Consider the following 13,609-nt stretch of genomic DNA (forward strand, 5'->3'; position numbering starts at 1 on the left):
ACTGTTAGCTCAATGTAAGACAGAAAGATAAAGTACATGTGAGAAATTCGCAATCTGGAAGATGCAAATAACCATCCTCAAAGTAATGTCATATTAGTCTTAGGACTGATTTTGCTTAATGGTTTCATTAGCACATTATCTTTTGGGGCCAAAGTCATCAAAGCAGTATGAAGTGCAAAAGCATACACACAGGAATTAGCAGGCATATGTGTTATAAACAGGGGCTTACATCCTTTGAAAAGTCAGAAAGTTAAGTGCAATGTGATGCAACTGAAAAAAACCCAAGCATGATGATAGCATGCATCCTGGAAACCAGTAAGATTTTTTTCAAGCAGAGTTAGGGAGGTATGCAAATTAATATAATAGGAATAGGTAAAACCTTATCTAGGATTAAGTGATAATGTCTGCTTAAAGTTCACAGAAGTTAAATCCAAATAGAAGAGATACAACAAAGATTACACAGGAAAAAATGAAATAGGGCTTCTTTTTCAGCTGGAGACTAGAAATGCTTGGTTTTCATATTCATTTTTTTAAGGGGTTTAAATGATGAGGTTGCCTATGACTGTCATGGGCTTGATTTAAAGGATTCAGAGGATCTTTTCCACCTTTATGCCGCTGCATTCAATTTTTTTATTATTATTATTTTTTGAGGACATGGAAGAGGGAAAAGAATAAAAGCTATCTGCAAAACTATAGGGGTTTTTTGATTTTTTTTTTTTTTTTTAATATGTGCAGCATGAAATCCCATTACACTAAGCAGATACATTCTCCAGAAAGAGAAATTAGAAAATTTGACAGAAAAATATCTACTTCCTCTCTGCAAGAAAAATCCTTCCTACACATTATCTACTGGTGTTCTGAAAGTTGTTGTTAGTTAGGTTCTGGAATTTGTTTGGGTTTTTTAAATTTTTCTATTGTCCATTGAAATTATTCATATTTATCTAGCACCAGACACTGTAACTTACGTTCACACATTTCATTACCTTTGTACTTGAAGGGAAGACACTTTTCCATGTAGAGGGACACATCCTGTCCTATTGACATAATCTTCTCTGGTCCACAAAAGATCAGAAGCAGACTCCCTATGTAAAATATCCTTTGCTTTTTTATATAGCTAGTCTTGCAATATTAACTGGAGTTCTTAACTTTATTTCTGTCTCTTACTGAACTAATCCTTCTTACTTCCAGGTATCATACACATATGGGGGGAGGGGTGGGAAACAAACCCAAAAAAATAAAGGAAACAAAAACCTAAAAGACCAGAGAAGCATTTTTATTCTTGTCTTACTCTAAGAGATGAAAGATCATCCTCAACTTCAATGAAATCTTGAACGGTATTTCCAACAGCGGTCAGGACACGATCAATGACATGAACAACACCATTGGTAGCAATCTGGTTGCCATGGATGATCCTGGCACAGTTAACGGTAACAACCTAGATTTGAAGAATCAAGTAGTAGAAGATTAAGCATTAATTTTATTATATACTTGGAATTTGATTCTTACAGATTGGCAATTCATGTACTGTATATTATATATTCACTATTGTTCTTTCAGTTTTTGGGGTTTTTTTTAAGTAAAACCTAAGAATTGAAAGGCAAACTAAGCTTCTGGAAAGCTAGTAGCAGATTTATTCAGGCTACTCTGATTTCATATTCATGTTTTATTTCTTATTGCAATTATTCAGATTTGTTTTCCCTATCTGGTTAATATGGTGATTGTATCAGTTTTTACTGATGTAAACTGTATCCAACATAAACATTTAGATGCACTTAAGGCAAGAAAGATGAGTGACTTAACAGGGACACTTATAACATTTATAAAAATGAAGTTTTTTTTCCAACCAAACACTGAATGTGTGTTCCCTACAATCTTAAATGCTTCTACTGTGCATCCAATTCAAATAAGAGATCTGATTTAATATTATTTTGTAAACACATGAAGATTAATAGTAGATTTTGCTCTCAGAATTGTTATGATCCTTTTTGGCCACAGAAGGCTTAGTCTTTTAGGAAGAGTTTGAACTTTGATTTCTAAACAGCAAACAGCACATGTTCATTAATTCTTTCTCAGTGATTAGTCTACACAGCAGACAAAATTTCTTCAGGAGAAAATGTATTATCAGTGGCAACTGACTTGCTAGATGTTGAACTTTGTATAATGGAATTTCTTAGCTGTACAAGGAAATAGAGGAAAAAATACAGCTATAACTGTAAAATTATATTAGGAAAAAAGAAAAAGAGACCAGACTTACCCCATTAGGATAATGGTTAATAAGCAATTTCTGGTCATTATACATAGACACCAGAGTCATGCCATTCTTAAGATCTTTTGTTAACATACGCTTGTTTACCATGTGGTGGTGGAGAGCGTTATACAGTTCAATATTTACATTGTCAATCAAATTCCTGTGAATTTCCTGAAGAATAAAAGAATTTAATGGATTAGAAGCTTCAAAACATTCTTCCAGTGAGGAAAATGTATTTTTTTTTTTACCTTAACGTATGCTTTCAATATTCAACAATGGATAGATATCTCCTGTTAGGAGACACAGCTTTGATACCTAGCAATCTGGCTCTACTTAAATGATGGTTTAGTCTGATTTACTCACAAATAGAAGATAAGGTCTCATCACAAAGTCATTGGAGGAGCTTTGATTCAGTATTTTTTTAAATAAAAACATCACTAAAGGTAGGACACCTGAATTGCTGGCGAAGTACAATTATACTCTACATCATGCAGTTGCTGGAATTCCAGTCTCTTTCCTCAAAACACAGCAACACTAACAATATTAATATTTGTCATGCAATAATAATGTCATGCAATAAATAAGAAAAAACTTATAGTTGCTTAGTACTCCTGAAAAAAAATTCAGACTCTAGCTTCAGCAATGTGTTAAACATGCAAATTATATTATTATATGGTAATGTCCTTTTATATCTAAAATATCAATATTGTTTCTAGTCTACCTTATCATAGGCTAGCTGTTACAGCTAAAACATTAGGTGAAAGACACTTTAACACATGCACATGCACGCGCACGTGCACACACACACTTACTGTACTTAATTGCTCCCAGGCTTCATTGCTTGGTGCAAAGAAAGTGAACGATCCTCGTCCCTCAATCTCTTCTCTCAGCTTTGATATGTCTGAATACTGCTGCGTGGAGGTAGCTCCCACAATACCAAGGGTACCGTAAACATGATCAATAGGAGCAACTAAAATAAACATGAGATAGGAATACTGTAAACTCTTCAGTCACTGAGTTTCTCACAATCAAATCTACTTTGTTTCTTTTGGTTGGACAATAATATTGCCTTTTAGAAAATGTTTAATACAATATTACAACAATGTGCTTGGATTAAAATTCCATTGTCAACATACTCAAAAACCATCCAAACATATTTGCTTGGGTTTTTATTTGTTTTATTGTTGTTGGTTGTTGGCTTTTTTTTTTTTCTTAATGAAAAATTAGATCAGATGAAATCAAATGCTGTAATGTTTTCTTTAGAAGAGTTGTCTTGGTTTGTGCCAATCCAACCTGAAACGGAAGGCTACCTATTGAGGACAGGAGTAACTTCCATCTAAATCACAAAAATTGCAATGAAATAAGTGTTATTTGGTCATGGTGGACCAGAATTCTTGTGAGACCTCTTGCTCTTCTGCCAGTGTGTTTGTTTTGTGCATGTATCGTTTCATCCAGAGAATAAGAATGGCCATAGTCTCACAGTTGAAGCACTGCTACATGGAGACAGGCATCTAGAAGTGAGGCATCACATTTTCTTGGCTTTTCTTATGGTCATGGAGAGGAACAGGCAATTCTAGAGTGTGACTGACCTCACCCTAATGTAAACATCTATAGTGAGATTAATTCACCTGAACAAACTGAACTCTGCCTTAGGTTTGACTAACTATCATTGAATATAAAATGATTATTTCAGATGTAAGGATCTAAAGTTATAAAATATATTCCTTCTCAGAGTACTCTTCCCTGCTGCAATTAATTTTATTTATGCAAAACAGAATAGCACAAATAGAAGAAATCAAGAATTCCTGTCTTTATTTTCACTCTTTAATTTAAAGGAATAAAAATTTATTTTAATATTTATTTAAAACCTATAACACTTTTGGTAAATAATATTCAAGTCTTCTCAAGAAAAGGAATAAACAGAATTTAAATATGCCACACCTCATGCCCTGGGTTTCTGACCTCACTGGTATGCTTTAGGTTATTCTTGAGTGTGATGGGAATAGGAATAAAACTTCAGCAGCTTTGGGAACTGCAGACACTATAATTTCTCTCCAGTCCAACAACTGGAAGGAGCTGGGAAACTTCAACTGCATGATGAAACTCAGTGCTGGCTGATTTTTAACGGTGTGCAATTTAACTGTATGCAAATGAAGCTGTGTATTCTCAGGCAGTAAATCTTAAAAAAAGGCAATTATTTCTCAAGATGACCTTTGAAAGTCTCCTATATTGTAATGGTTCTCATATACTAACTCATCCATATGAAAATAAACTTGTACCTGCAGGACATCCTCTCATACCATCCATCTTCATATAGCCAGGACAGCACTCATATAAGACAGTTCTGTGGGATATAGACAAAAGCACAATTAAATCATATACAGGACACGTGTATACTTTTTTTAGCTAATTCTAATTTTTAACTTTTTATTATTAATTTTTCATTGCTATGTACACATTCTCCAGACCTTCATCCCTTTTTTATCATTCAGCCTTTTCTTTATAGACCAAAAATTGGTTATATTTTACAAAGTGTAAGGCTTTTGAATTTATGGAATGACTGTCATCATTAAGTTTAAGTCCTAGGAAGGAACATGGGAGGGGATGTGGAACTCAGTTAGAGTTATTAAAAGATTATGTGACTAGAACAGCAGCTGAAGAAAAGTAAATTAACTGTCTATCTTGAAAAGATTCGATGGGATTGAAGAGAGGGAAAAATAAAGAAAGTGAGGACATTGATAAAACCTAGTGGCAGCAGGGCTGTAAAGGAAAAAGAAAAAAAATTAAATTACCCAAACAGAAATTAAAATGACAAACCTACATATCGGATCTAGGGACTAAACAGGTATTTAGGACAAGGTCCTGTGGATTGTATGGTGATAGAAAGTAGAATGTTAGAGCCTCAGTTTTTCAAGGAAGTCTTTGAAAAAGCTCAGGAGTGAGGGAGAGATCTAATAACGAACAGACATAAAGCAGGTTATAGAGAAGAAGACAGGGTGGATGGACACAAGGGGAAGTTCACTGTAGATGTAGTGAGGGTGAAAACCAGAATACAAGTCAAAAACAGAGTTAAAAAAAGTATGTCATCACAGCATACATAGTATTTAGCAATACCAGGGACCAGGAGCCGTTATATAATGATGCAAATAAAGTATTCTTCTTTAATAGGTATAAGCTACACATAACAGCGAACCAGGGCTAACTGATAATTCTATATTGTAACATTCAATTTAGCATTGATAGTCTTAGAAGTTATAATGTCTTCTTGATTAATAAGACAGAAATAAAAGCTCTACCATAGAACTGCTTGACAAATTCTCCTTTCTTACATGAAAGTGCAAATTCATTAAAGTTATCACAGAGCTGATTTTGGCTCCTTGAGAGAGGGAATGCCAGAAAATTATACATTACCAAAGTTTAAAACAGAAACCTTAAGACATTAGATTTCAGATATTTTCAAATTATGCTACACTGTGGATGACAAATTAAAACGTCATGGTTTTACAGAAGTTATTTTTATAGGTGTGGCCAATGTTGGCAGTGCTAGAATTCTGAACACTAATTCCTTGACAGTTTTTGCTACCACAACATTCCAGTTTTTAATCTGTAGGCTCTTTCGTGGCAGATGAGTACACTTCTCTCATTTTTCCTAAACTAACAAAACTTAAACCACAAACACATTAAAATGAACAGCTTATTCAAATGAAAAGTTGGACTTAAGACCTTCAACATCCAAACTACTTGAAGACATTGAAAAATGAAAGTAGACTGGAAGAACAATAGCATTACAAAGCATTCTTTTAAAAGTGAGGATTGTAATTCTGTATTTGACAGCAATCTGATAGAGCTGGTGAAGATTAAAGATTTTTTTTTAAAAAAAAAAACAACTTAGTCTTTCATTTCTCTGCGCTATGAAAATATTTTGTCTCCATTCCCTCATATACATATACACAGATGAGATATTCATCCTTCTGCCATGTGCATCTTTTCAACTGAGGAGCCATATACTGAAAGCATTTGTATAGTACTTTTCAATAGATCTCTTTCTTTAAAGCAATTCACTGAATGGCTATTGCCTGGCAATGGAAGAATAGCATACAGTTTAGGCTAAGATTTTCTAACTAATAAGGGAATTAACCTTATACTCTTCCTTCTTGTTGCATCCCTGCCAGAAGCTAATAAAAAAAAAAAGTCTGATTAAAGAAAACTGTGTAGTAAAATAGGAGTCAAAATGTTCTCCCAGCTGTGTAAAATGCTTTGTCATGAGAAAATATTTCTTCCTTCCATGGGATAGAAAATCTCTCCCACTCACCCCATGAGCAGCTATGAAATATTGCAGTATTACTTAGCTTTTGGAAAAAATAAAAGAGGAAGCTGAATTATAAGCATAGAATAAGACATGGCAAGTTTAGTCTTCTTACCATGTCCAAAAATGACACAATTAATGAAAGGCAGAAAATTGGCTGAACAACACAGTTAAGAATGAAAATGCTTCTTCAGCCAAGCATTACAAGATCAGTGATTTTTTTCTGCTATCTAAATTGTTATGTACAACTCAGGGTTTTGTTGATTTTTTTTTTTAAGTCAGCAAGGGTTACTGTAAGTTCCCACTTACAGTATTGGTATTCCCTTACAACTGACTGCAATTAGAAGGTCCATGTATCAACTGTATTCAAAATGTAGTGAGAAGCATGGAATGGGAGAAAACGGATCTGTATGGAGGATCCCACAATAAGATTAGAACCAGATAAAACTAGTGCAAGATGCAGTTCCTCAGCACCACCTGTCTATAGACACAGTACACAGGGGAAGTACCATCTCACCCCATGTTATCCTCATCTGTATCTCTCTACTAGTTCAATATAAGATGGTGCCCAAGTGAAGAAAGCAGTAATTCAAATAACAAGCAATGCTTGATTTTTGGTGTTTTGTTTTTTTGGGTTTTTTTGTGTTTGGTTGGTGGTTGTTTTTTTTTTGTTTGTTTGGTAGTTTGTTTTTTTTTTTTTAAAGATGTTTGCAAAAAAGCATTCTTGAATTTTTAGAGCTTTTGGAATATTTTTTTGGTGGGTGTGTGTGTTTGGTGGTTTTTTTTTTTTTTTTTTTTTTTTTTTTTTTTTTGTTGGTTTTTTTTTTTTTTTTTTGAGTGGTGTTTTTTTGTTTGGTTGGGCTTTTGTAGCACAAAATTGTTCTGACCTGATCCAAAGAAGTATATTCCAAAGGAAAAAGGGGGCACGGCAACACTACCTTAAATCCTTGTTATTCTTGGCTAACAGAGCCCGTTTTCAGTTTATTCAGATCAGCTCTGTGACTCATCTGTTTCTACTCCTTGCTGGCATGGAGATAAAATACTACAGCGAAACAGTGGAAAGACTTCTGGTCCCATAGACTGATTTTAGCAAATCTTTAAGTTGCATCCCAATTGGAAATTTACAGTAGAGGATAGAAAGTGTACAAACTAACATTTTATAGACTATATATTACAAGTTAGGGAGGACTTGTTAACACGGACATACTAACATGAGAAGAACCATTGTCCTTTGGATTAGCATTCGTGTTACAGTAACCTCTTGAGTCACGTCTGCATTTCTGTTTTGCATACAGAGTATAAAACTCCCATTAACAGTTAAGACTAAGTTATAACAGATGTTCCAGTACATCCACACAAAAAAAGCCCCTTAGGAGTTTTATGACTTAACTTACTCTCTCACACACGCTGTTTTCCACCTCCAGCCTTGCTCTGTGAGTGCTTGTACAACAGTAGGAGTGTTAAAAGAGGAAGAAGAAGGTAGGTGGTGTGATGCGTAGATTCTCATGCTCGAATCCCCCCAGCCTCACTGCTCAATATTTTCCTGCAGTTGGCTGTAGCAGGCTTCTTGCTTACAGCCTTACACAGACTCTGTAAAATGTTTTACAGCTTACATTCCTCTAAATTCTAGTCAGTGAAGAGAACAAAGTCACCACCTGACTTTAGTTCAATAAGTCCAATCTGCCTGTTGCTTCAGACTACTTTTCCTGACACATGAAGGTATCTACCACTGCATAACTCATTTTAGTTCTGGAGCTCACCAAAATAATGAATTCCCTGTCAGATTTGTGCTGAGAGCAGACTCTCTCTCATGGGAAGATGTGACAGCTATCTAGGAATAAAACCACAGGAGTAGGTTGTATTCCAAAACTGACTTTGAGAATATGCAAGTTTCAGTCTAAATAATTTTCAGGAAATACCCTTCTTTCCAATATGTCTGCAGTAGAATAAAATGTAGTGCCAAAGAAGTCAGTGGTATGGCAGACTTTGCTCAAAAGGTGAAGTATTTTGAATGACTTGTAGCGTGTCCACTGAAGTAAAAGGGAAGTCAGTATTATAATGCCATCTGGAGGAGAAGGAAAGATTCTGATAAAAACTATAAACCTATGGGTCCTGAAAAAAACTGAAGGTAGAGGTGGGGCAAATAACCACACACGGTCTAGTTTGACTGGAAATCGATCATTATTACCATCATCAAGTGCATAAAACCCTGCAGTTAGTATGAAAAATTACTTCTAATCTGCCTGGATTTGCTTATAAAAAAAAATCAAAAATCAGGAGAGGAGAGACTGGTTAGGATTCCAGACAGTCAATTACATTCCAAAGAAACTTCTAGGCATTTAGAATAATCAGATTGCTTGTGTGGGTAGGATGTTCATCATGAATTGTGCTATGTCTACTCTAATTTACTGCTGTTACGTTCTTCTACCTCCTTAAACACTATTTAGTAACCAATAAAGTTTACAATAACAGAAAACTAAATGTGACAGCTTGGCCCATGAAAATCAGGTCTTTCCCTCAGCTCTGGTGGGGCCATGGTATCATTCTTCATGTCCAGACTGACTTTAGAGTTGAGACTTCAAAGCCATGGCAGCACTTGAAAGACAAGACCATGTGCTGGAATCAGTGTCTCGCTGTATCAGAAGTATAACTCAGCTCTATTAATTTATGGAATGCTGTCAGAGCACTGAAAACATTTTCTTAGCAAGAAAATGGAAAAAAAAACAACTTCCTACTACTACATCTTCCCTTGGTCTTTTTCCTAAGGATCCTTTGCAACACTGTGTTATGACATGTAGCATCTTTCAGAAACCTCAAAAAATGAAAAGCCTAAGACACCCAAGAGGAGCTGTAGGAACCACAATCCAAACCCATTTCAGGTCCTTGTCTGACTACTGTCTGATTTACATGTTTGATTTTAAAAGTGATAAAACTATTATTAGAGCCATTTTTCTCACAAAAGTAATAATTTTGGAATCTTAATCGGTTTTACATTAGTAAGTATAGGGATCATGCTCAAAAAGGACCATGAACATAATTGTCAGCCAGAACAGCTGAAAAATGAAACAAAACGTAAAGCTGGCTTTAAAAAAAGGAGAAGGAGACTTTTTTAGTTATGAAAGTGTCATATATGCAGACACACTGAAGAGAGCAGGAGAGACTGTAGCCATATTAGCACTGCTAGTGATGCATACATACTCTGCATCATTTTTTGTGCTCCCCCTCCATTTCCCAGCACAAACTTAGGTTGTGTCTGGACTTAATTCTTTGTCAACATAGAATTCTGCAACTTGCTGTAAAGAACTGTTCAATGAATTTCATACATTTAACAAATTCTTGTAGTTGCAGTTTTAACTTGAAAGTATTCTGTTTGGAAAAGCTCAGTTTGACTCAATGTGAGCTATGTGTAATTGTTTAAAGTCAAATATATAGAGAGATACATTTCCCAGAATTTATTATTGCTTCTATGTTTAGAAACACTTTTTTTAACCTAAAGAATGAACTGGAAAATGTGGATCTTATTTACTCATTACTCTGACAATCAGGAGAATAAAATTGTGACTAACATTGAAAATTATCAGTTGCTTCTTGTTCCAGTTTTTCTGTCTCGTTTATTTAGTGAATTATTGTTGATCAGAAAAACGTTTTCGAGAGAATTTAAGAGCTTGTTTACAAAGCGAATCACCTTCAACTGGCTTACGTTGCTAACACTGTGGGTATTTTTCTTCTATTAAGCTCTGTTAAGGAAGCCTTTGGCACAAACCCCAAAAAATCTCTGTTCCACATTACATTAACATCTAAACCAGTGGTTCATGTTCATTGGGAAAGTTTTAAGAGTACATCTTACTTATAAGTGGAGTTAAGCTCCTCATACTTATAATATGCAACATGTATCAACATATGTTTATGCCTTAGGGCACACAATCTCTCAGTGACTATTCAAATTCTGTACTGAAATATTACTTGGGTGTTTGGAAGAGTTTTATAGGCTTTGACTAAGAGACTCCTAATATCCAAAGACAAGAGTTGGAATTGAAGCTTGGACTCCCTGTTCACTCAAGCCTTTCTGAAAATGTCACCCCAGACCTATTTGGACCCTGTAAGAGGATAGTGGAGGAGAAAAATAATGATTTCCTGTGACAATTGCTGAGAAAATTATCCAAGTAATTGCATAACAGCAAGAGAAATTGTGGTACATGAGAAAAACATTAGTTTATTGTATTGGGTAAACAATGTCAGTTCCCATTAAATTACTTCATTCTAAGTGGCAAGTGGAGTAGATAAGTTCAGGACTTGGGATTTTGCATATGTTTACATTCTGAAGCTGCTCTATAGCTGACAAAGCAGCAGTGACTTCGACACTTTATCACAGAGAAGGCAATGACGTGTGTTCTGAAAACTGACAATTGAAATACACACACAATTCCAAATGAATGCCAAACTCACCCAGATTTAATCTGTATCCAGAGCCACATTCTGATTTCTTTTTCCCTTGTGGATACATGGTCTGAGCACACAGCTCTGTTGGGTAGTGCTGAGTTCTTTTCACAATTGGCCTATTAGATACCTCTGTGGTTTTGGATATGTCACGTAAACTCATATCTCTTCATGTTTAAAATAGAGCTATAAATACTTGAATCAGAGAAGTACTGCCAAAGCTAATACTTTGAACTCCTGAAACCTAAAAAAGGCTATATACTATGCTGTCACTTTCAATCTTTCTACTCCTTTTGTGATTATTTTTGGCAATAATTATTGGATCAGTTATCCAGGTGGTTTTAGAAGTAGCTAAAGAGAAGCTGTAACCCTGTAAAATTATGAACCGAATTCTTCCTGTGTCTGCATTTGAAAGAAACAGTTTGACTCTGAAAAAATGAGAGTTTTCTAATTGTACATTATATTATCTCAATGAATGGGGAATAGTTTTGAAACAAAGCATACTTACGCTTTCTTTCCACAGATGGCTCCCTGGTACCAGTTTCTACAGGTGCTGAAGTATTTCCTTTTTGTTCCCATAACTTGCTGAAGGGCACAGACATGTGGGCTATGGGTGTGAGTGAGAAACATTTTAAAAAGAAGTTTCTGTACATCTTTGGAAACGTTCTATATAAAATCACAGCAAATACTATTTCTGTTAAGCAACAGTAAGAAGTTAACATCTGGCTTCAGTTCCCAGGGCAGGTGTGTTTTCAACCAACCACAGTGCAAGGTCCCAGTACTGCCCAGTTGGGTTCCTTGGCAAGCCCACCCTCCCAGCAGGGACAGAAGATTTCCTTCCATTTTGGTTTGACCCTCTGTCTCTGATGGGCAGTGACCACCAGCTGTGCCTAGTCAAGTCTCAATATGCCTTACATTTCTCCCTTCCCCCTGTAAAGTGAATTAATTACCAGCCACCAGGGGCTGAGCTGTGAATACCATCAGGCTCTTTCCATTACAGTTTTTGTCTTGTACACATCTGTGCAGCTGAAGGTCACGGGGAAATAGGAGGAAAAAAAGTGCTTTGTTCTTCATGTTGAGGAAAACCCTGTCTTCTGTAAATCTATCAGCTATTTTGATTACCAACCATTTGGAGTACCACAGGCACCTAAGTAAACATTCTGGGAATTACTGGGGACCAAAGGGTAAATTGGCATGTAAATAAAAGGAGTCACAGTTTTCAAATAAGGAATACTTGCTCCTTAGCATGATGGTGTACAGAAGAGGAATTTCTTAAGGTCACATTCCATAGAGCAAAGGCATTTGTCACTAGTTTCTGTACTTCTACAATTAAAACCATTCATTAGTTCAAAACTTAGAACATATATTTTACATCAGCAGGAAGCCAGTAAACTTTTTCTATTTGAAAAGCTCAGTGTGTGAACAGCAGGCAAGAGGGAATTCAACAATGGACGACAGGATGGTAAGCAATTGTTATTCACAGAACGTTTTTTTATTTAAGAAGACCAAAGGAAAATATGTTTAGGCACATGTGTCTCCCTGACACCAGCTGTTCAAACTACTTGCATGTCTCTGAGCAGCCTGGCTTGTAAGCATTGTGTTTTGGGTACCCTGCCGAGCAGCTTGCTGCATTGCCTTAGTGGGAACAGAATTTTTACAAGGAGCTCCCAGTATACATTGCCGTGGTAGAAAGCATTTAAATAGAGTTCATTATTTCCTTTAGGATGGAATAAAGAGAGAAAATACTGTGAGATAAGTGTCAACTTTATTCAAACATTTGAAACCATATATTAAACATTTCTGACATTCCATCAACTGTGAACTGTAATTAACTTCACCGATTCTAAAATGCATGTATTTTATTCATTGAGAAGTAGTGATTTTAGATTTTTTCACATTTTATGATGTTTTAACAGTATTTTGTCTCCTTTTGAAACTCCTCAGAAAGCTTTTTCTTTAGGAACAATTCTTGTAAATTTAATTGTGAAAGTTCATTCTACTTGAATAATAGTAAAAATTCATAATGAAAAATCACATTTAATATAATGCAAGAAGAAAGGAGATAATAAAGATTAACAAGCTCCTTTTAAAAACAGAAATAAAACCCAGTTACTTACCCTTGATCACGCGCCCTTATTCGACTATGAGCTAAAATCTTGTCATAGTGAGCAGAAGCAGCTGCTTGTTCAAAAGCAGACAACAAAAAAGTGGAAAAGGTGAATAAGAAAAAGATCGTCATCTTTAGTCCTCTGTTGCTTCTGGCAAGTCTAGAAGAGAGAACTGGCAAAGGGTCTGGAGAACTGACAATTTATATACACGTTGGAAGGTGGTGGGAGGGAACCACAGGATCAACCTGAAACTTTGTACCACCCTCCTTAGAACAACAGCTTTTGCTGCCAGCTTCAGTAACCTAAATTAGTACCATATATTAACCACATAAACCAGTCTTTTTAATCCCCTATTGACTAATTTCGTCCTTATTACAGAAGGCTTAGCATTTTATTCTGCTGACACAACAGCAGAGAAAGTTTGAGAAGTTTAGATTTTTGACTTATGATTTAGTATTTATAGCACTGAAGCATCCAGAGGTTGTGATCATTGCGTGTGGTTTTGTTCAA

General features: G+C 35.5%; 1 protein-coding gene across 10 annotated transcripts in view; it reads right to left on the bottom strand.

Moving 5' to 3' along the window:
- The window catches only part of POSTN (periostin), a 38,089-nt gene extending 24,751 nt beyond the window's left edge, over positions 1–13,338 (bottom strand). For 2 of the 10 annotated variants that reach the window (XM_040583734.1, XM_040583738.1), the window contains exons 1-6: positions 13,109–13,338; positions 11,500–11,598; positions 4,528–4,592; positions 3,061–3,218; positions 2,255–2,419; positions 1,289–1,435 (exon numbers count right to left, since the gene is read on the bottom strand). In XM_040583734.1, the coding sequence (XP_040439668.1) occupies positions 1,289–1,435; positions 2,255–2,419; positions 3,061–3,218; positions 4,528–4,592; positions 11,500–11,598; positions 13,109–13,230 (756 nt within the window). In that variant the 5' untranslated portion in view covers positions 13,231–13,338. The remainder of the gene's footprint in view (positions 1–1,288; positions 1,436–2,254; positions 2,420–3,060; positions 3,219–4,527; positions 4,593–11,499; positions 11,599–13,108) is intronic. The other 8 variants (XM_040583739.1, XM_040583736.1, XM_040583735.1 and 5 more) reach the window with 5 other exon arrangements.
- Positions 13,339–13,609: the final 271 nt, after the last annotated feature.

The sequence above is a fragment of the Falco naumanni genome, chromosome 2, assembly GCF_017639655.2.
Source record: "Falco naumanni isolate bFalNau1 chromosome 2, bFalNau1.pat, whole genome shotgun sequence".
Classification (NCBI taxonomy): domain Eukaryota; kingdom Metazoa; phylum Chordata; class Aves; order Falconiformes; family Falconidae; genus Falco; species Falco naumanni.